Source organism: Pygocentrus nattereri, chromosome 29 (assembly GCF_015220715.1).
Source record: "Pygocentrus nattereri isolate fPygNat1 chromosome 29, fPygNat1.pri, whole genome shotgun sequence".
Taxonomy (NCBI): domain Eukaryota; kingdom Metazoa; phylum Chordata; class Actinopteri; order Characiformes; family Serrasalmidae; genus Pygocentrus; species Pygocentrus nattereri.
The window spans coordinates 5957886-5982489 of NC_051239.1; the positions used below are offsets into that span (position 1 = coordinate 5957886).

Below are 24604 nucleotides of genomic sequence, written 5' to 3' on the forward strand. Positions count from 1 at the left end.
AAGTTACCATTTTGGAGATATGAGGTTTTATTTTAGGTTATATTCTTATTTTCACCACTAACCCTTCTTTTCGAATATCTTCGTCCCCCTTGGACATGGGACCCTCAAATAAAACGAGCATCACTTCATTAACAGCTACCAGCGCTGCTCTGTAGGCGACCCGGCCCGTCTGCAGTGACAGCAGAGGAGGGGAAAGTTCAGCTCCTCACTGCTGGGCTTTAGTCACATTTAGGGAAAAATATGCCTTCAAAGAGGGGGGCAATTATTTATTATCACCCCCCCCTAATTCTTCAGTGATATGAAGCTGAAGTCCAATTTAGCTAGCTACCAAGACATCAGCATAGTACCAGCGATTTTTTATGCTTGTTATGAAGAAAATGACCTTAATGTATTGAAAAGACACTATACTACGGCAATACAGAGGTTTTCATAATTTGTAACAGAGAAAATATAATAATATAATAATATCAGAATTGTTCATATGATATTAATTAGAGTGTCATATTAAACATTAAGCTAAGTTTGAATGGGAAAAAAATAAGACAGAATTATAATTAAACATTTAAAAAGCTTTAATTTTTAAAATTAAAATCTTAAAAAAAGCATCAATTCAGTTCAACGAAACACAATTGCATGAGCAGAAAGAAACAGGTAAGCAGGTTCTATAAATGCATGTGGTGCTGTAGATCCCACTGTGTCAACGGACTTATAATATGTGATGTCTTAAACTAATGAACAAATAGCCAAACAAAGGGAAAACCGATGGGATAAACTTGATAGGTCGGTTTGCAAGGTTAGCTTTCGCTTGGTGGTTAGTTCACGCTTGGTGGTTAGTTCACGCTTGGTGGTTAGCTTTCGCTTGGTGGTTAGTTCACGCTTGGTGGTTAGTTCACGCTTGGTGGTTAGCTTACGCTTGGTGGTTAGTTCACGCTTGGTGGTTAGCTTACGCTTGGTGGTTAGTTCACGCTTGGTGGTTAGCTTACGCTTGGTGGTTAGCTTACGCTTGGTGGTTAGCTAACGCTTGGTGGTTAGCTTACGCTTGGTGGTTAGCTTACGCTTGGTGGTTAGCTAACGCTTGGTGGTTAGTTCACGCTTGGTGGTTAGCTTACGCTTGGTGGTTAGCTTACGCTTGGTGGTTAGTTCACGCTTGGTGGTTAGTTCACGCTTGGTGGTTAGTTCACGCTTGGTGGTTAGCTTACGCTTGGTGGTTATTTCACGCTTGGTGGTTAGTTCACGCTTGGTGGTTAGTTCACGCTTGGTGGTTAGTTCACGCTTGGTGGTTAGTTCACGCTTGGTGGTTAGCTTACGCTTGGTGGTTAGCTTACGCTTGGTGGTTAGCTTACGCTTGGTGGTTAGCTAACGCTTGGTGGTTAGCTTACGCTTGGTGGTTATTTCACGCTTGGTGGTTAGTTCACGCTTGGTGGTTAGTTCACGCTTGGTGGTTAGTTCACGCTTGGTGGTTAGCTTACGCTTGGTGGTTAGCTAACGCTTGGTGGTTAGCTAACGCTTGGTGGTTAGCTAACGCTTGGTGGTTAGCTACCTTTTGGTGGTTAGTTCACGCTTGGTGGTTAGTTCACGCTTGGTGGTTAGTTCACGCTTGGTGGTTAGCTACCTTTTGGTGGTTAGTTCACGCTTGGTGGTTAGTTCACGCTTGGTGGTTAGCTTACGCTTGGTGGTTAGCTACCTTTTGGTGGTTAGTTCACGCTTGGTGGTTAGTTCACGCTTGGTGGTTAGTTCACGCTTGGTGGTTAGCTTACGCTTGGTGGTTAGCTAACGCTTGGTGGTTAGTTTACGCTTGGTGGTTAGCTTACGCTTGGTGGTTAGCTTACGCTTGGTGGTTAGCTAACGCTTGGTGGTTAGTTCACGCTTGGTGGTTAGTTCACGCTTGGTGGTTAGTTCACGCTTGGTGGTTAGCTACCTTTTGGTGGTTAGTTCACGCTTGGTGGTTAGTTCACGCTTGGTGGTTAGCTTACGCTTGGTGGTTAGCTAACGCTTGGTGGTTAGTTTACGCTTGGTGGTTAGTTCACGTTTGGTGGTTAGCTTACGCTTGGTGGTTAGCTTACGCTTGGTGGTTAGCTAACGCTTGGTGGTTAGTTCACGCTTGGTGGTTAGCTTACGCTTGGTGGTTAGTTCACACTTGGTGGTTAGCTTACGCTTGGTGGTTAGCTCACGCTTGGTGGTTAGCTTACGCTTGGTGGTTAGCTTACGCTTGGTGGTTAGCTACCTTTTGGTGGTTAGTTCACGCTTGGTGGTTAGTTCACGCTTGGTGGTTAGCTTACGCTTGGTGGTTAGTTCACGCTTGGTGGTTAGTTCACACTTGGTAAGTTTTCCCAACTCAAACATGATAGAACTGTGGTAAGCATATTTTTGATAAAGCTACGTGGCCACATTAGCCTCGTGATTGGTAGGGGAAATACTTTTGTAAGCTTAATTAAACACAATTAAAGCTCAGGAGCACCTAACTTACACTAAAAAGCAAGACTAACTAAATTAGAAAGAAAACTATATCAGTCTCATTGCTCCAGCATATAAAAAAAAGAGCAAACTTCACACACCAAACATTTCTTGGGAAATCAATGACATTTAGGAGAATGGGACATTATGTAATTATGGTTTCTTGCCAATCACTTTAAATGTTCTTGGTATTTCTGTTGCATAAATAACTAATTGTGATACCACTGTAAGGACTTCAAAAAAACTGGGTGAATGTTTGCCATCAAGCCTACTAATACATTACAGTAAGGAGTAGGTGAGGAATAAAAAGGCTCTTCAGTTCCAGAGCTTAAGGAGAAGCGCTTTGGAAGGACATTACACAAGAAAGTGAAGGCACTTTTTTCCCATTGGCGAAGGCTCTGCCAAGTTTCAGCTCAGGGAAATGAACTCCACATGCTAATTTGCACACTAGCCAATTAGTCATACAGCTCTCTCATAACAGGCCAGTGGACTCATCAAGGAGGCACCCATATTAAAACAAAGCTTCTCTATTTGAGCTGCAGACCTTTGCTTTAAAAGCAGCCTTCGTTTGCCGGATGAACAAAGCAGTTCATGATTTCAGCACAAATCAAAGGTCTCATCCACTACTGGTTTGCAAATAAGACCCTATCCCATCTCTTATTTTGACCCCTACCCCTTGTTTTCGAGTGTCGCCTTATCCAATGGAGCAGAGTTATAAAGAGCAGTGTTTTCCTCTATGAAATGGGACCCTCAAATATAAAGAACATCACTTAACAGGCTGCTAGCACTGCTCTGTAGGCGACCCTGCCAGTCTGCAGTCAAATCAAATCAAATCAAATCAAATTTATTTGTAGCGCTTTTTACAACGGATGTTATCACAAAGCAGCTTTACAGAATTTCGGAAAAGACAAAGTTTCAACAGGACTGTAAGAATGTATAGAAACCCCCCGGTGGGCAAGCCAGGGGCAACAGTGGCAAGGAAAAACTCCCTCAGAACTGAGGAAGAAACCTTGGGAGGAACCAGGCATCCGTGGGAGGAACCAGGCGACAGCAGTGACAGCAGATGAGGGTAAAGTTCAGCTCCTCACTGCTGGGCTTCAGTTGGGGGGGGTGTTATTTATTATCACCCATCCCAATTATTTAGTGCTATAAAGCTGAAGTCCGACATTCCTGTTAGAATTTTCCCGCTCCAACTTAAATGGTTTGGAACGGGAAATGGTGCAGAATTGCTGCACCATTTAAGGTGGAATGGGAAAGTTATCTAGCTACCTACCGAGACATCAGCTAATTTTATGCTTGTTATGAAGAAAAGGATCATAATATGCTGAAATAAAATTAAAGATAAAGATAATTCAAGGCTCACTGTCATTTTTAACACTGAAAATTCTCACTTTGTGGGTTTCCTTGGTTCCTTCACCCAACCCCTCTATCTCAACAAAAATCAGGACACCTAGACGTGAAAACAGAGGGACAGGGCTAAGAGGTAGGGACGAGGAGACAAATGAGATTGGCCCCAAGTCCGCGCTTGTCTGAGCCCTTTACAGTCATTGTCATCAAACAATTATGATGAAGATTGGGTTGGACTGATGTACAAATCACACGCCTAACACATTCTATGAATGTCATGTTTGTAACCATCTAGAAAACACATTCAACATGTTTTAATGCATTTATAAGGCATCATAAACATGGCTATAAATATTTATAAAAATGCATTACACATTATAGTCATGCTTATTACGCATTATGAATTGTTAACATGATGCAATATAAGTAGTGTTCATAACAAATAAGAGCTCATAAGTTGTATTTGTCCACTGTGTCATGCTTGGCTCCTCCCCCTCCCCCCATGTGCTTTTTGTTTACTTTTTGATAGTCCATGTGCTTCTTTGTTTTGGTATCCCTAGTCCTACCCCCTTGTTTTGTGACTCCGCCCCTGACTGTTTTCACCTGTCCCTCGTCTTCCCGGTGTCGTATTTAAGCCCCGTGTTTGCCCTTTGTTTGATATGATTCATGTTTGATTTGTTGGATATGGTTGATGTGTTTGATGTTTTGCTTGTTCTGTTTGAAGTGTTTTGTTAGGTATTTGGATTTCTGTGTTCTTTGTCATGTCTGTCCCTCCTGCTCTTCGTATTGGCTACCTGAACCTGGACTGTACTGACCACAACCCTGGATTTGCCCCAAATAAATCTTGCTTTTCTCCACATATGCGCCTGCCTCCTCATCGCTCCACGTTACAGTAAGTAAAGTGAAGCGTACTGGACAAAAGCCTCATCCAGGGTTAAGAGTGAGGCTTCAAGTTGAAGTATTTACTGAAGGATTTGCTGAAACAGTAAAACATCCACAATAAAGCTCATTACAGGCTTCAGATGTCAGAGTTTAAACTAGAGCAACATCAGTTTCACCCAATGTGGGAAAGTCAATGTACACCACTGTTAATGTGCACCACCGTTAGCCTGGCACTGACTTAACACTGCATATCCAATAGAAATTACCATTACTGCACTGTAGTGTAGTGTTACAGAGCGTTTGACGTTAGAACCAGTGAGGGAACAAATTACAATGACAGTGCTTTACTATCTCGCCTCTCCCTCTCCAGGCCTTCACTCCACAGTGACTTCACGCTCGGTGTGATGTCAGAGAGGGTTCAGGGGAGGGGCTGTGATGTAATCTAACATTTAAAGTGACAGCGCTGGGTAAGTAAAGCCCACTATAGCAGTGATTCTAGGCTGGACAGCCTGTCCTGGAACATCGGAATAATCAGGACTGAAGCCCTGAAGATGCAGCCCTTCAAGAGAACCAGGGATCTGTACCCAGGACAAATAACCCTGGGTCAAGAAAAAGGGGTGTAAACGCTCTAACTGTACATCAGCAAGGTGAGCCAGTAAGGTACATGTCTGTAATAAAGTGACCAGTAGGTACACACTGCATGTAATACATCTTGGGCCTTATACATTCAACACACACAACCATTTCACTGCCATGTCAGCGTCACTGCTGTGCCGACAATGGTCCAGAAAACAATATCTGGTCAGTGGTGATCCTATGGCAGTCCATTTCCATTGAGGACTGAGCTGAAAGGGGAGCTGATGAATTATGCAGCAACAGATGGGCTACAGTCAGTAAACATAAACATAGAAAGTGCACCTCTAAGTCAGGAGAGTGTAATAAACTGGCAACCCAGTGTATGTGTGGGTTTGTGTGTAGAACACATTATTAGCAGGTGAAAGCAGCGAGTCTGCTAGATTAAACACTTCTCTGTGGTGGATTTCATGATTAAGGCCCAATGTGTGTGAAGTCATGGACTGCTCTTATTCAGCTGCCGCACAGTCTAGACCATCTCTCTCTCCCACAGCGCGGCCAAGAACCTACTAAATCACACACGGTAGAACCTGTACACTGTATTAAATGAACACCAAGTCTTTTCAGGTCTCCAGCTACATCAATACAAACCAAACTCTGACACTTCTCAAAAGTCCTCATAGAGATTCACCTCTTATTGACCAGGGTTTGTCTGTCTGAATTTACATGCGCCAAATCGGAAGGCAAATTATTTAGTAACTGCGTCAAATAAATGTAATTTTTTATTTTACTTATTTATTTTTGTAAAAGTTCCCCTCAAATGAACAGAACATGTGTTTTATGATCACACATAATGCTACATGCTTACAATTTACTGCTGAAAGCCAAAAATCTCAGATGCTCTTTGTGTTATTTTATTAAAGTGATGTTTCCAGAGCAGATCACTGAAGAGACGCCGTCTGTTTATAGTTTAGAGCCCAGATTTGGGGAAAAACGGGTCGACTTTCAGTAGAAAAACAAAGTTCAGCTTCTTTTATTATAAGGGTTTAAAATGACATCACCGTCTATTGGACTGGAGAGAAGAGCTACAGCCTCACACGACGCCCAGCTTCTGAATGGAGCTCATGAAACATGAAAGTTATGAAGAACATGACGGAGTGTGTTTTGGAACCACTGGTGGCCTCAAGGAGTTGAAGAGGTTAAAACATTACTCTGAACTTAACAAGACACAACTGCCCACAGGTCGGGTCCAGACGTCTCTCCCAAGAATGCGCCGGGCTTGGGCCACACTCGGATTCTCACAGCCCACTCTGAATAGATTATACCCTGCAATTCCCGATGCTTTGGTTTTATTCGTCGTCACTACTTTCAGGATCTTCAAACAGTTTTCAGTCTGGCACGCACTAGACTCCCACTCGTGTTACTGAGAGAATGAACACTAGCGTCCATGGAGCCCACGCTTGTGAGAAAATAGATGGAAATAAGGCAGCGAATCAATTCAGGAGATCAGTTTGCCATGTCAGCACCGCACGGCATGAGAACACTGCGGGATGGAAAGTTTATCCAGACTCAAGAACTTAAAGATGTTGTTGAAAGCTTTACTTGACAAAGCACAAAAGTGGAACCCAATCATTTATTTTATATTATATTTTTTATTCATGATTTTCAAATATGCAGTAACTTAACCTCCACCACCACCACCACCACCACCACCACCACCATCATCATCATCATCAGAGACGTCAGTTCATATTTGCCAGTTTTACATCATGATAGACCAATCAATCACTCTAAAAAAGACGGTTCTTCAGTAAACAAAATGGTTCTTTATTGAACCCTGAACACCCAAGGAATGCTTTGCATGATTAATGGGTTCTCAGCTTTGTGAAAGAGTTCTTCATTGATTGATGGAGTGTTCTACGCTGCACCAAAAAGGCCTCTGTTATACGCTCTCTCAAGGGTTCTTTAGTAAAGAAAATGGCTGTATATAGAACCATTTATTGAACTAATAAACAGCTTTAATGGTTCTGTGCATCATGTAAGGGTTCTTCAGAATGTGCTGTAGATGGTTCTATATAGAAACCTTTTGAAAAGTCATACTTCATGCTTGCAACAATTGAAGAACCCCGTGGGTGCCTTTAGGTGCCATATAGAACATTCTCTATCAATCTGAGTAAGCCTTTCATGATGCAAAGAACCCATTGATCATGCAAAGGGTTCTTTGACAGTTTATGGTTCTATATAGAACCATTCTCTTTACTAAAGAAAGTTGAAGATCGAATAATAATAGTGCATAACCCCTTCAGTGAAGGACAGTGTTTGTGTGGATGAATGTGTGGACAGTAAACACAGCCAGGATGAATTTTTGGCTTGTACTATAATAAATGCATATCATGAACAAGACAAGACAACTAAATCGTTAAATGCCGTTATTTATATGACAGTCTTCATAATTCATGAGCTGAATTCATACGCTAAAGTTGCATGATTGTGATAGCACTACGGATAACTTGACCACCTGTAACCTAACCACAGGATAGATGCCTATAAATCTTTATATGTATACCAATCCACTTTTTAAACATTTTATTTTATTAAAAGCAGTGTTGTGTATCAGAAACAAAACATACAGACCTTCATTTCAGATTCAATCATGGTTTCAGAGCTACGAAAAGCTGCTATTCTCTTTCGCACTGGCTATTCTCAAAATATTTAATACAAAATATTTATCAATCTATTACAAATTTGGCAATGAGCATTTTCACTACTGCTAGTCTCAGACATGAAATATTTCCACACTACCTACATGTTTCTTGTTTCACTTCACGGATGGGTTAAATGTGGAGGTGAAATTTCCCCGTTGTGGGACTAATAAGGGTCTCAGAATATACTGGCACTCAGCAGCATGTGGGTGCTCAAGAAATCATGTAATGGTATCGGAGTTCTCCACTGCCAATGCTGTATTTAAGTGCTAGTATCAGAACCGACACAGATATGGTGGCAGTTCAACACAAATACACAATATTGTCAAAAGTATTCAGTCACCCATCCAAACCACTGAATTCAGGTGTTCCAATCACCTCCATGGCCACAGGTGTATAAAGCCGAGCCCCTCGGCCTGCAGAAGGCTTCTACAGACATTAGTGAAAGAATGGGTCGCTCTCAGGAGCTCAGTGAGTTCCAGCGTGGTACTGTGATCAGATGCCACCTGTGCAGTTGTCCAGTCTTGAAATTTCCTCACTACTAAATATTCCACAGTCAACTGTCAGTGGGATTATAACAAAGTGGAAGTGATTGGGAACGACAGCAACTCAGCCACGAAGTGGTCGGCCACGTAAAATGACAGAGTGGGGTCAGCGGATGCTGAGGGGCATAGAGGTCACCAACTTTCTGCAGAGTCAATCACTACAGACCTCCAAACTTCATGTGGCCTTCAGATCAGCTCAAGAACAGCGTAGAGAGCGTCCATGGCCGAGCAGCTGCATCCAAGCCTTACATCACCAAGCGCAATGCAAAGCGTGGAATGCAGTGGTGTAAAGCGCCGCCACTGGACTCTAGAGCAATGGAGACGTGTTCACTGGAGTGACCAATCACGCTTCTCCATCTGGCTATCCGATGGATGAGTCTGGGTTTGGCGGTTGCCAGGAGACGGTACTTGTCTGTCTGCATTGTGCCAAGTTTAAAGTTTGGCGGAGGGGGGATCATGGTGTGGGGTTGTTTTTCAGGAGTTGGGGTTAGTTAGTTCCAGTGAAAGGAACTCAATGCTACATTTTCATGCTCCCAACTGTGTGGGAACAGTTTGGGGACGGCCCCTTCCTGTTCTAACATGACTGTGCACCAATGCACAAAGCAGGTCCATAAAGACATTGATGAGCGAGTTTGGTGTGGAAGAACATGACTGGCCTGCACAGAGTCCTGACCTCAACCCGATAGAACACCTTTGGGATGAATTAGAGTGGAGACTGTGAGCCAGGCCTTCTGGTCCAACATCAGTGTCTGACCTCACAAATGTGCTTCTGGAAGAACGGTCAAAAATTCCCATAAACACACTCCTAACCCTTGTGGAAAGCCTTCCCAGAAGAGTTGAAGCTGTTATAGCTACAAAGGGTGGGCCAACATCATATTAAACCCTATGGACTAAGAATGGTATGTCACTCAATTTCATATGTGTGTGAAGGCAGACGAGCGAATACTTTTGGAAATATAGTGTATGTAGAGACTGGATTGAATAACAATGCAAAAGCCACTAATTGAATGGTGTTTGTATGAAAGTGTGCACAGCAAAGAAACACAGAGATATAAAATAATACTCACTCATTCTTCTCCAGGACGACGACATGTTCTTTCCCCTGGACTGGGAGGACATATGACACCTTTAAAAACACAAAGACAGAACCACACAGTCAGTCCAGTCTCTGTTTACTGGTAGCCTGAACATGTCGAGACAGGAAACATGCCCCTCTCTGATACCCATCTCCTTACACCAGGCTTATTTTGATGTGTGTTTAGTCTACTGAAAAACAGACAGCAAATGTTTGTAGGATTTTTCAGCAGTGGTTTAACATTTGTTAATTTTAAAGTGAATATAATTTCTGTAATAAAACTGTTAGTTTTGATTTAACTGCACACAATTCAATGTTGATCAATGAATTGAATTGAATGTGTTGCTAATAAAACAAAATTATGCAACTTTTAACAACACTCATTTCCTCGAACACAGTATTATGTTAAAACAGAAACCAGAAATCAAGATCATTAGAAAATGCTGAAGTTAAAAAAGAAATGGTGATTAAATCCTTTAACAAATATATCCTGAATTACCACTTGGTAATGTAATATTGATAGTGGTGTTGTTGTTCATGTGAGGTTAACAGTGATTCAATTAAACATCGTTCATTTTAAAGCTTAGTAGAATGTCACAAAGAAATATTAGCTCAGAATTAATACTGGCCGACATTCAAGGTTTCAGTATCAGTATCAAGCCATCTATACTGACTTTTGATACCACTAACCATAAAATTCTCATAGATAGACTTGAGAACAGGGTTGGGCTCTCAGGAACTGCCCTATAATGGTTCAATTCATACTGACAAGGGAAGAACTACTTTGTGGAAACTGAAAATAATTGTGTCTGAGAGAGTGCCAGTGACCTGTGGCGTCCCTCAGGGTTAAACTGTTGGGCCACTATTATTTAAATTATACATTTTGCCTCTCGGTCATTTACTACAAGACTACAGGGTATCTTACCACAGTTATGCAGATGATACTCAGATCTACTTGGCCCTCTCCCCAAACAACTATGGTCCCCAAGATTCTTCCTGTAAGTGCCTTGACCTCATCACTAACTGGATAGGACAAAAGTTTCTGCAGTTGAATACATAAATGGATAATAATGGACTCTGATCTTAGCTTCAGCAGTCGTGAAAAAGCTCATCAGACTTTTATCACCTCAAGAACATCAGCAAAATCAGAGATTTTCTGACTAAAGCAGACCTGGAGAAACTCATCCACACCTTTATTTCTAGCAGGATTGATCACTGTAATGGTCTCCTAACTGGAGCCCAAGAAAAAGACAAACAGTTTCAGATGATTCAAAATGCAGCTGCCAGAGTTCTTACCAGGAGTAAAAGAAGGGAGCACATCACTGTCATTCTCAAATCCTTACACTGGCTACCAGTATGTACCAGAATAGGCTTTAAGATAGTATTACTGGTCTTATTTATGTCAAATGTGGCAGCGATAGGAGTCGACCAGAAGTCTCAGATCATTAGTAACTAGCAGTGGTGGAAAGTAATGAAGTAAATGTAATGTGTTACTGTACTTAAGTACTTTTCTCATGTATCTGTACATGATTCTCCAAAGCCTTGACCTTCTAGAGTTCTGCCGTTTTTACCTTCTTCTATGTTGCTACTTCAGTCAACGGACTGTTTCTCTTTACACACATGAGCAAAGTAAGTGGGCTCTCGAGATCAGATGCAGAGATACAGATGCAGAAGTGCAAGCTTTCCCTGTAATCCCAGCAGCTCGATTCCTGCCGGCCCTGGCCTTTACACAGCAGCCCTGTGATGACGGCTGCACTAAAACGCTGGTTGCTATGGTTACAAAATCAATTCCAGTGACTGGAGATCTGCATCAACTGGTGTGGCTCCAATTATGTATATAAAACACAAAAACACAAGCGGTTCAGTGGACTGCAGAGCCTCGACTCCCACAGGAAAAATATAAATACTCAACAGAACAACATAATCTACACACACGCACACGCACACACACACACACACACACACACACACAGCATTTTATTAGGAACACCACCTCTATTTGGACTGTTGAGCATTTTCTAGTTCTACAGTTACAGACTGTAGTCCATCTGTTTCTCTGATACTTTGTTACCCTGTTCTTCAGTGGTCAGGACCCCCATGGACCCTCACAGAGCAGGTACTATTTGGGTGGTGGATCATTCTCAGCACTGCAGTGACACTGATGTGGTGGTGGTGTGTTAGTGTGTGTTGTGCTGGTACAAGTGGATCAGACACAGTAGTGATGCTGGAGTTTTTAAACACTGTGTCCATTCACTGTCCACTCTATTAGACACTCCTACCTTGTCGGTCCACCTTGTAGATGTAAAGTCACAGGACGCTGCCCACAGGACTGTTGGCTGGATGTTTTTGGTTGGTGGACTGTTCTCAGTCCAGCCGTGACACTGAGGTGTTTAAAAACTCCAGCAGCACTGCTGTGTCTGATCCACTCAGACCAGCACAACACACACTAACACACCACCACCATGTCAGTGTTACTGCAGTGCTGAGAATGACCCACCACCCAAACAGTACCTGCTCTGTGAGGGTCCATGGAGGTCCTGACCACTGAAGAACAGGGTAACAGAGTATCAGAGAAACAGATGGACTACAGTCTGTAACTGTAGAACTACAGAGTGCAGCTATACAGTAAGTGGAGCTGATAAAGTGGACAATGAGTATAGAAATAAGCTCAGTGGGTGAATGTTATGGTCCATACGTCTTATATATACGTAAGTATATAAATGTAATGATAATAATAATAGTCTCCATATTTTACTATGTTTTTATCTATACGTAATATGATAATATGTATAAGCACCTACATGTAGAAATGGTTTTATTTTTTCGGTAAAAATAAGGAAACAAGGAGCTTTTTTAAAAGCACTTTACAAAATGGACAGCATGAGTCAGATGGACAAATATGTATTAAAAGGTACTCAAGAAAAATCATACACACACACACACACACACACACGGTTCTATTCCTGTTTTCCTTTTCTTGCTGTAACAGTCTGACCCTTTGACCACTCACTGCATTAGAGCGCTGTTGTGAGCAGAGAGAAGCCGTTTTCAGATTAAAGCAAGCGCAGCGGGAACTCATCTCAGACACGTCACATCAGGCAAAACCAGCTAACTAAATAACAGCATCCACACGGCCAGCAAGCTCTAATGAAAGCCTGTGGCAGATGATGGATGATCTGCTTTTAACCGAAGGTTCAAGCAAATCCGCATCTGTGTGTATCCTTGGATGCCGAGTAAGATGTTTCAAGGACAGCAGAGTAGATCACTCCAGCGCCGATGTTCCACAGAACAGCATCACCCCAAGCGCATTACTGTAATTACACCAGTGTAATTACTGATATTTATTAGCAGCGTTTGACACTAAGACGGTACTGATTACAAGGGAAGTTGATTTAAGGTGAAGCACTTTCAAGTCTCCCCAAAAAGAACCGCTCCATTGTATAGTCTATATACAGTGCCTGTGGCGGTTGCTAGGTTACAGGTGAATAAGGTGGGTGACGCTTTCTTAAAAATTAAAAAAAAAACAAAAAAAAACTGGAACTAGCAGTGGAGTTATGCATCTTACCTACACTCTTAAAAAAGATGGTTCTTCAGCAGATATATGGAACCTTTTTGAAAAGGGTCCTCCTACTGTTAAGATGTCAAGCTTGTAACAGAAGAACCCTTCTGTATAGAACCATCTACAGCATGTTCTCCATCAATCTGAAGACCACTTTTACGATGCAAAGAACGCTTTTAATCATGCAAAGGGTTCTTTGAGTGGTCATGATTCTGTATAACACCATTTTCTTTGCTAAAGAACCCCAGAACAACCATCTTTTACGGATTGCATGGATTGGCTGAACCTCATTTGAGGCCATGATATGTCGTCACACAATAACTGAGTTCAGTATTAATGACCACTGTGTTGCATGGCAACCATGGCCTTCTGTTCGAGAGGGGAAAACTATACATAATCATACATAATTAAACGATTAAGCTGCAAACAAAGTCGTTCAGAGTGGTTAGATTTTGGCATGCGCCCTCTACAGGAATATATTTTAATTAATATATAAAATAAATAATTTTCCCTGTAATCAGATGAACTAGGACATCATTGGCTGTCTGTGTGTGAAATGTAGTGACTCTGGATTGCGATGCTAGTGAGCAATGAGGGGAGAAACGGGGGGCCCTCAACGGCAGCTTTCTTCATAAAAACGTGTGCTTTTCCATCAGTAGCCGCATTTACATGCAGCCCTATAATTCATTAATAATCCAACTAATAGCTTAATTGGAATAGAATACATCCATCTATACAACTCAACTGGAAGTGTCTAGTTCAATTGAAGCCAAATCATTTCTATCCGACTGACCGAGGTGGGTAATCCTGTAAATAATCCATTAAACAGAAGACTAATATCAGTGTAAACGCCTGTATCCGATTACATGCCCTATCGGAAAGTTTAAGTCCGTTCTGCCTGTCGCGTCATAGTGAGAGCAGAAACTGGTCTGCAGAGGAGACGAAGTTCATGCTCTGATCTTTAAAAGATGGCGGTGGGACGGACGTCCAGCTTATGTGTCTCAGAAAACGACGTCTTCCTCTCAGCCTTCTTTAATAAGGACATGTGAAGGATGCTTTCCTGAGTCTGATGTTATTTTAAAGTGCTTAAAAACACAAGCACTGCTCACTGCTGCTCATCTCACTCTGACTTAACTCGAGTGACGTTCACTGTCATGATAATGTCTACGTTAAGTTATTCATGGTAAAGGGGTACATGCAGGATGCTCGAAGGCAAAATAGTCCCAAAAGAAAACTATTTTTCAGATTTATCATTATTTTGCCATCATCATCATTACATAGAACACATCAGAAGAAGTTTTGGACAGTAAATAAAATGGCTATATTTGTGTTGTAGACATTAAGACCCCTGGTTCCTATCAGCACCACTGTAAAGACACCAGATTCAGTAAGTGAACCCACATAAAACCATTCTGTATGACTTTGTTTACATCTTAGCAAATTAATTATGCAGAAATATTGAAACATTTTGGGAAATTCCCTTTAAATATTCCAGCTTCACATTAGATTATTCCATTTGTTTGACTAGTTGTCTCTCTATACTTTTGCTAAAGTCTGTTTTGTGCAATGTGGACCAACTTTTGCTCCTCAATGACACAGAGGTGAAAGCTGCTGTAAGTGAGAGAGTGTGTTTGGACTGGGCTGATGGTCTGTGTCTCTGTGCGGCGCGGGGTGCTCACGCCCAGCACGGCTCTGGCACAAACAGACTTTTATTAAGGATGCTCCTGCTGGCTGGGCATCTGGGCGAGGCAGATGGTTCCTGTAGCATTATCTTACCTTCACCACTGGAGAGTGAGGGAACGAGGGAGGAAGGATGGATGTGCGAGAGCGAGGGATGGGTCATGAGTGGCAGGAAGAGGAAGAAAGAGAGGGTCTTGAAAAAGAGGGCTGAGCGTGGACGAGAAGGATGGAGTCAAGAAGCATTTATGGAGTTTGAGGTTAGCCTGAAAGTGTTTTTAAAGGGCCCGTATCACGGAAAACGTTCTCTGGTCCGTACGTCCATCTACAGAAAATAAGCTGCAAATTATGGATTCACTGCTTTTGTGATCATCTACACACACACACACACACACACACACACACACACACACACACACACACACACATACATAAACTCACTGGCCAATTCAATATCTTCTTAACACAAATAGCTAATTAGCCAATCACGTGGCTGCAACTCAATGCATTTAGGCATGTAGAGGTGGTCAAGACGACTTGCTGAAGTGCAGACCGAGCATCAGAACGGGGAAGAAAGGGGATTTAAGGGGCTTTGAACGTGGCGTGGTTGTTGGTGCCAGGCGGGCTGGTCTGAGTATTTCAGAAACTGCTGATCTACTGGGATTTTCACGCACAAACATCTCTAGGGTTCACAGAGAACGGTCCGAAAAAGAGGAAATATCCAGTGAGCGGTCAGTTGTGTGGACGAACATGCCTGGTTGATGTGAGAGGTCAGAGGAGAATGGGCAGACTGGTTCCAGATGATAGAAAGGCAGCAGGAACTCAAATAACCACTTGTTACAACCAAGGAATGCAGAAAACCATCTCTGAACCCACAACACGTTGAACCCTGAAGAAGATGGGCTACAGCAGCTGAAGACCACACCGTGTGGCTTGGCACTGTCTTGCTGAAATAAGCAGGACGTCCCTGAAAAAGACGTTGTTTGGACGGCAGCAGATGTTGCTCCAAAACCTGTATGTACCTTTCAGCATTAATGGTGCCTTCACAGATGTGCCAGTTACCCCTGCCATGGGCACTAACACCCCCCCACACCATCAGAGATGCTGGCTTTTGAACTTTGCGCTGATAATCCAGACAGTCCTTTTCCTCTTTGGCCCGGAGGACACGACGTCCATGATTTCCAAAAAGTGTGAACAGTGTGAAGTGTGGACTCGACAGACCACAGGACACTTTTCTACTTTGCGTCAGTCCATCTCAGATGAGCTCGGGCCAGAGAAGTCGGCGGCGTTTCTGGGTGGTGTTGATATCTGGCTTCGCTTTGCATGGCAGAGTTTTAACTTGCACTTGTAGATGGAGCGACGAACTGAGTTCACTGACAGTGGTTTTCTGAAGTGTTCCTGAGCCCATGTGGGAATATCCGTTACAGAATGATGTGGGTTTTAATGCAGTGCCGCCTGAAGGGTCGAAGGTCAGAGACTTCTCCAGATTCTCTGAATCTTTTGATGATATTATGGACTGTAGATGATGAAATCCCTAAATTCCTTGCAGTTGCATGCTGAGAAACGTTGTTCTTAAACTGTTGGACTATCTGCTCACGCAGTTGTTCACAAAGTGGTGAACCTCGCCCGTCCTTGCTTGTGAACGACTGAGCCTTTCAGGGAGGCTCCCTTTATACCCAATCATGACACTCACCTGTTTCCAATTAACCTGTTCACCTGTGGAATGTTCCAAACAGGTGTTTTTTGAGCATTCCTCAACTTTCCCAGTCTTTTGTTGCCCCTGTCCCAACTTCTTTGGAACTTGTTGCAGGGATCAAATTCAAAATGAGTGAATATTTGCAAAAGACAATAAAGTTTATCCATTTGAACATTAAATATCTTGTCTTTGTAGTGTATTCAATTGAATGTAGGTTGAAAAGGATTTGCAAATCATCGTATTCTGTTTTTATTTATGTTTTACACAACGTCCCAACTTCACTGGAATTGGGGTTGTACATATACACACACCCACTTGACCTATAGCAGTTTAGCCCTGCCCAGCTCGGAAGCTTTTTGAATGAAACACAGCGTAGCCAATCAGAATATAATTTATATACAGGTGTGTGCAAAAGTTTGGGCACCCCGGTCACATTTTATTGATTTTCTAAGTGATAATGAGTGAACACATTCTCTATAGTGAACATACTTGTGCACATTTTAACACACAATCACAATCAATTTGCTTTTGCAATGATTATTTGGTAGTTTTAGGGCAAAAATGTATTGCAAATCTATCGTAAAACAATCTCTCCGGCAGCATATGCATAAACACTTCATGTGAGGGTGCTTATAGGTACATTACATGGTTTGGATGTCTGGTTCCTATCAGCGCCACTGTGAACAACTCTGACTGAGCAACATTCTCTAGAACAGAGGCTTTCACTTGAAGCCATTCTTAACGCCCGTTCACATCTTAATGGTTCAAATGAGCAGAAATTTTTAAAGATTTTGGTGGCATTCCCCTTTAACACCCAGCATGCAGGGAATGGTGATCAGTTTTAGGGAAAACAATTTGACAAACTTACGTAGGTTGATCATTATATTAGATAAAATATATATTATTTACAGTTTTATAAATGTGTCATTACCAAAACACAGTAAACATGTATTAAAATATCTGTACACTGTAGAAATTAATATGGTATTTAATGTAATAAAAGTTATAATACAACAAGTGGTTCCATGTGTGGTTGCTGAGCTGAAACAGCTTAGGAACAGATGATACATTCTTTATCCATGAACTAATGGAACTACTGAACGGAACTGCAGCGTTGGACTCTTTTCACATGTAGTCGGATTTCATGAATTGTGAATAATGGAACGTTAAACGTGTGCATCGTGACGCATTACCTTGTCGGCCGCTGCGGGGTCCTGCTCTCTCCTCTGTCTGCTGATACGTTTCGGTATGCTCACTTCATACGAGGAGAACTGAGACGTTTGAGTGGCTGAGCCTGCAGGAAAGCAAAAAAAACACATATTATAATTATCAATATAAGGTTTTAAGAATATTGATGTTTATGTGGACAAGCAAAAGTGCACTATACACACACACACACACACACACACACATATATACATATATATATATATATATATATATATATATATATATATATATATATATATATATATATATATATATATATATTTTTTTTTTTTTTTTTACCCCTTCACTGATTTTTATTACATTTCTGCATAATTAATTAGTTTTAAAGAAGTCTTTAATTAGTTGTAAAGAAGTCGTTCAGGGTGGTTTGGTGTGAAACGCTCTGTTCTAGAGAAACTTACAGAGTCAGAACTGTTCACAGTGTTGGTGATAGGAACCAGACGTCTGAAGATTTAATGCCTCACTTCACTGGTGGTTCTGGACAGTAAATAAACTGTCTACATTTGTGTTGTAGACATCGTGACCCCTGGTTCCCATCACCAGCACTGTGAAGAGATCTGAGCCTGTAAGTTTCCATACAATTAACCAATTCACATCAAACCACCCTGAAAGATTCTGTTTATCTAACCGATGTAATTACACAGAAAAATCTGCTGAATTCCACGTCACGCAGTAGGTTCATTTCAAATAATGCACTATCAACACTGAGGAATGCTGAGGAAATGACTGGGAGCAATGCTGCCTCAGTAAGACTGCGCAATAAAAGTTCAAATAAAAGTTTCACTCAGTTCTGCCACTATTCATTCCTCTCGCTCCGCTGAGACAGAGACATTAGTCAGCATTCGGATGAGCTGGGATGGGCTGGGCTGGTTTCCTGGATGGGGCAAAGGCGAGATAAGGCAGAACACACAAGGATATATGAAGACATAACCACTGCTCTCTCTGGTTTCACGCCAAACTGGAGAAATGAAAAATGTAAGCTCGCTAGGTTGGATTTAGGATTTAAAATTTGGTATGAAAACGGGGCGCAAAAAAATCCACGATCTATACAAAGATAACGTGCTAATGTCCTTCTCAGGGATCTCGACCGAGTTCGGCATTCCAAAAAAAGCGCTTTATAAAATACCTGCAACTTAGAAGCTTCATCTTGTCCCACCAAGGCTCAAAGGTTTCAAACGCCTGCTAGAGGAATTCCAAAATCTCCCCTGTCTAAACGACTGGTGTCATCATTTTATAACACGCTAATGTCAAACTCCGGAGAATCCTCCGATTCCGATATTTCAGTAGAGACCTGGAAGAATATACGTATGGATGCTCAGACAAGATCCATCAATATCAGCTAAAGCTATTACAATGCAACTGGATTATGAGAACAAACATCACCCCAGTAAAACTGAATACATTTAATGGCAACATTCCTGATTCATGCCTGAAACGTTCACTCGTAAAAGGAACACTGTTGCATGTGGAGTTGCTGTGTAGCCCAGAGGTTCTGGAAAGAAATGTGGCAATCCGTTTTCCACCTGAACTTCCTATTTTGGGTATTTTCCCTGACAGTCTTGTTACTGGAAGCAGCACTCGTAAGTTAACTGACACGCATTCTAGACGGGAAACATCCGATTGATCCTCAGTGTTTTTGGCCATAACTGTAATGACATCATCAAATTTGTAAAAACTCAATAAAGACAATATTTACAACACACACACACACACACACACTTCAATTCACTCTCTCCCCCATCCCTCCTTCTCTCTCTCCCTCACGCTTCCTCCTTCTCGCTCTCTCTCTCCCTCACGCTTCCTCCTTCTCTCTCCATCCCTCCTTCTCTCTCGCTCCATCCTTCTCTCTCTCTCTCTCACGCTTCCTCCTACTCTCTCCATCCCTCCTTCTCTCTCTCTCTCCCTCACGCTTCCTCCTTCTCTCTCTCATGCTTCCTCCTTCTCTCTCCATCCCTCCTTCTCTCTCGCTCCATCCTTCTCTCTCTCTCTCACGCTTCCTCCTTCTCTCTGCATCCCTCCTTCTCTCTCTCTCTCTCTCTCTCCCTCATGCTTCCTCCTTCTCCTTCTCTCTCTCACGCTTCCTCCTTCTCTCTCTCACGCTTCCTCCTTCTCTCTCTCTCTCTCTCTCCCTCCTTCTCTCTCTCTCTCTCTCTCTCTCTCTCTCGCTCTCTTCATCCTTCTCTCTCTCTCACACTTCCTCACGCTCCCTCCTTCTCTCTCTCTCGCACTCCCTCCCTCTCTCTTGCACGCTTCCTCCTTCTCTCTCTCCCTCCTTCTCTCTCTCCCTCTCTCTCTCACACACGCTCCCTCCTTCTCTCTCCATCCCTCCTTCTCTCTCGCTCCATCCTTCTCTCTCTCTCTCTCACGCTTCCTCCTTCTCTCTCCATCCCTCCTTCTCTCTCTCTCTCCCTCATGCTTCCTCCTTCTCCTTCTCTCTCTCACGCTTCCTCCTTCTCTCTCGCTCCATCCTTCTCTCTCTCTCTCTCGCTCCATCCTTCTCTCTCTCTCTCACGCTTCCTCCTTCTCTCTCCATCCCTCCTTCTCTCTCTCTCTCCCTCATGCTTCCTCCTTCTCCTTCTCTCTCTCACGCTTCCTCCTTCTCTCTCGCTCCATCCTTCTCTCTCTCTCTCTCTCTCTCTCTCTCGCTCCCTCCTTCTCTCTCTCTCTCTCGCTCTCTTCATCCTTCTCTCTCTCACACTTCCTCTCTCTCCCTCACGCTCCCTCCTTCTCTCTCTCTCGCACTCCCTCCCTTTCTCTTGCACGCTTCCTCCTTCTCTCTCTCTCCCTCCTTCTCTCTCTCCCTCTCTCTCTCACACTTCCTCTCTCTCCCTCACGCTCCCTCCTTCTCTCTCTCTCGCACTCCCTCCCTCTCGCACGCTTCCTCCTTCTCTCTCTCTCCCTCCTTCTCTCTCTCCCTCTCTCTTTTATGTTGTACATAAACATCAATAAATTCCTAAATTCAGTCCATGTACTCAAAACAAAGCTGCAAAACAGCCGATTTTGAATTTGTTATGCTCCTCAGCACTTTCAGTCACACTGAAGTTACAAGGAGTGTTTCAGCCTGGACTGCTTGTTGATTAAAAGAGGGCATTTACATATACCAGTTTTAGGGGCACAGTAACAAAGACAGCCTGTTCACCTCTAAGGGATAGAGATGTGGGATAAATGGTCATACAAAATGAATTCTAACTGGTTTTTGTATATAAAACGGCACAACTGTTATAAGTGGGCCTCAAGGGAAAAAATTAAATACACGAAAACGCAGGACATGGATTTCATATCTCTGCCAGAATAACAACACAGAACGCATTATAATGGGATTCCTAACACCACAGAATGATTTCTAAACTTCAAAAGCAAATTTTCCCTGAAGAGCTTCCTTGCTCCAAAAGTTTCCAGCTCAAGTCTGGCACGCCTGGATCTCAGATACTCTTAAATGCCATTAAGCAGAAGCTTTCATCTTGCTACGCATGTTATTCGGGACGTTTCTGTTACAGTTCTTAAGCTCAACTAGTTAGAGTTTAGCATGACAAGCTGCACTTCACTTCCACTTTAAGCGCATCACAGAGACCTGCATCATATCTGAAGTTGGGCTTCAAGTAAAGTGTCACTTGCAAAGCTTACATTCCACCTCACTGCAATCATCTCCATATATTTTACACAGCAGTGGATGAAGAACACAAACCATGTACTGGAGTTAAAGTAGAGACACCCAAGGTAAAATATTCCTCCAGTAAAAGTAGAAGTTCCTCCCTTTAGACCTCCACTTGAGTAAAAGTACTAAAGTATTTCCCTTCAAATGTACTTAAGTATAAAGTAAAAGTACTAAAAGAGTAATTCTGGCTCTGATGTCCTGTTATCATTTTTATAACCAGACTGGCTTCATGAACTCATTTCAGGTGAAAGTCCTCCAGCGTCTCTCTTGGTAAACCAGTCTTTTAATAGAACGTCATTAATTAGTGACGCTGACGTCTATTAAAATGATCAGAAGCACAAAACACTGAAGGTAAACAGTTTCCATCAGGGAGAACCGAGTGGCTCTGAAATCACTTTTTACACACAAGCAAAGTTTCAGTTTCAGATTTATTTACAACTTAGTTCCAAGTTTAAGTTGAATAAAAACTGGCTTTAAACTCAGGATCACAGATGAGCTCCTTTACTATGTTGATCTGTAGGCGTCTGTTCATAAACATAAACCAGCCCAAACTCATTTACTATAAAATGAACTGGTGTTTGTAGAAATTCAGAAAAAAGCCGCGTCAGTCTCGACTGCGTATGTGGACATATTTCTATATTGAGCTCTATTTACACAAAGTTAGGTTAGTTCATCATTTATGTTGAACAGACTCTCCCAAAGTTTTACGCTGCTGCGCTGACGTTGAACGATATGCATTACAAGGTCACGCTTTAGTAAAGACTTAATAAACGCAAGGCAGACTGTAGAGCCGCATACATAAAATACTATAGAAGTAGTAATAATTATAAACCTACAATGATTTCTCTCAAACACTGCACTAAGTCCAATTAAATAGGATCAATTCTGCTCGTTTGGTAATGAAACGTAGTTATTCAGTTCTTTAAGTCCCGACGATACTCCCAATACGCTTGGAACAGGGCATTTATCACGCTATCTTCATCAAACATCATCAAAATACTCACTCCTACTTAGTGATCCCAGAGTTTTGCTGATCTTTTTCATCAGGGAACATCTCAAATCATTGATTCTAGCTGATTCAGGGCGCATTTGTACTCGTAGTTCGGTTCTCTTGGTCCAGAAAATGGTACAAATTCCTGCAGTTTGGTGCTGGTGCGCTGACACTTGACATCAAAGCAGAAGATTAAAATGAAAGTCATATTTTTATTTATGACACTCTCCGGTCCTTTGCCAGAATAGATCACTTCATCGATGAATACAAATAACAGTAATTATCAGACTCGCTCTAGTCATTGGATCAGCTGCCAGGTACCAGGAGTTTTTACTGAACTGGGAAAATCTTTTTACTGAACTGGGAAAAACTCACTGGTGTCATTTTAAACTTTAAATATCGACCCTGTACCTGTTTTATTTCATCCTATTTATTCTTAACTTTTATTTCTTGTTTTAGTTCTTCTCTTAGTTCTTTATTAATCTCTTATCGTCTTCTGATCTTAATCTCTTATCAATTGAACCTCAAGTTTTATTTTTTATCTATTTTTATCTTTTTTTCACTGTTATTTTTACATTTCTTTTCATTGATTAAATATAGATATTCTTTTCTTTCTCATGTCAATCCCTTGTTTTTGTAAATGCTCGGCTACATTAAAAATGAGGGTTGCCCTCAAATGTACTTCCGAGTCAAAATAAAGGTTGATTGATTGATAAATGAAAAGGTCCCAACTGACTGGGCTGATTTTATGACGCACAACAACCGTGTGATGATATCCACTAAACTTTCTGAATCATACTGCTCTCTGTGCTGCTCGGCTTTATCTACGTCTTCTTTTAATCTGTCTCAGAGCAATAAGCCACGAGGCTCCCTGCGTCACTGTGGCTTTTGCTCAACACGAAGCAAAGTGAAACGCCTGTAATAGACTCGACTGACTCAGGGCTTTTACAGAATGGACAAACCTATTAACCTATAATAAACCTATAATACATAACATAACTGATGGGTTTGGTCAAATGCACATATCTAGTATTTTATAATAACCTCAGCCTCGTTTTAAAACCCAAACTACCTGTTCTGTAATTACCGCTTCAGAGCTTATGAAGAGAAAAGCACATGCAGGTGTTAACACTCATGGTGAGATCAGAGGACCCTTCATACTGTCTTTGGTCTGTATTATGTTCAGAGTTTGTTGTAAAGCGAATTGAGACCGACCTGCTCAGGGGGTCTCATCTGCTTATTTGGTGCACCAAAGTTCAGATGGCAGCGTCTTCACCTGCTCTATTGAACCGCACTAACAGACCAATCGCACCAGGGCTCGTTTTAATCAAACCAAACCTGCCGAGTCTGAACGCACCCATAGAGAAGACCGCTCTGCCTGGATTTGCCCATAACGTCTTCTGACGATCATCTTTCTTTCTCTTTGTTTTACTCTGTAGAGCTCCTGACGTAGTGCACGGAGGTCCATGATGGGAAAGGCTATCATTACCATAAACAGAAGACTCTACTGCTGGATAAACGTTCTGCCCAAACAGCTGCGTTCACATCACAAGCCTCACTGCTCAAATCCGATCTCTCCGACTCGATGGTTCACCCTCGTTTAGGTCAGTGATTCAAATCCATCATCAATGTGATGAACCGGCGTCCTGAAATGACCTCATGAGCTCCTCCTACTCAGTAACGTCACGTGCCTGAATCATTAACGAGCAGGACGAGCTTCGCTGAGAAGATCATTGACTCTGATCAGCTCTCAGCTTCGTTATTAGAGCAAGATGAAGGAGAAAAAGGTGAGATGAGCTGCTTCTCCACCGTTTACAGGCTTTAACATCTGTTCGGCGCTGTTGCCATGGTAACGCTGAATGACAGCACAGGCACAGTGGAGAAGAAGCTCATGAATTCCGATCTGAGCGTCACATGACCACGAATCGGATACGCATCCGATCTAGAACCACATATGAAAGTGGCTCAAGTCGGATTTGAAAAAAATCCGATGTGTCCACACAGTCCTAAAAACATCAGGTCTGAGTCACATTAGGGCGAAAAAATCTGATCTGCGCCACTTCAACCCGGTAATGTGAACGTAGCTTAAGCGTCTTATGGGAGTCTTTCCGTGCTGTAATTCACTCGGTGTCAAATGCTCTGTCCTAGATAAATGTAGGAACCAGACGTCCACCTCTAAAGCATCCCTCACAGAAAGTTATTCCCTGAAATGGTTACA

General features: G+C 42.2%; 1 protein-coding gene across 2 annotated transcripts in view; it reads right to left on the reverse strand.

Annotated features, from left to right (window-relative positions):
* Positions 1-24604, reverse strand: part of adam9 (ADAM metallopeptidase domain 9) — a 76389-nt gene that overhangs the window by 45906 nt on the left and 5879 nt on the right. For both annotated transcript variants that reach the window (XM_037536142.1, XM_017682604.2), the window contains exons 2-3: positions 17704-17804; positions 9571-9629 (exon numbers count right to left, since the gene is read on the reverse strand). In XM_037536142.1, coding sequence (XP_037392039.1) covers positions 9571-9629; positions 17704-17804 — 160 coding nt within the window. The remainder of the gene's footprint in view (positions 1-9570; positions 9630-17703; positions 17805-24604) is intronic.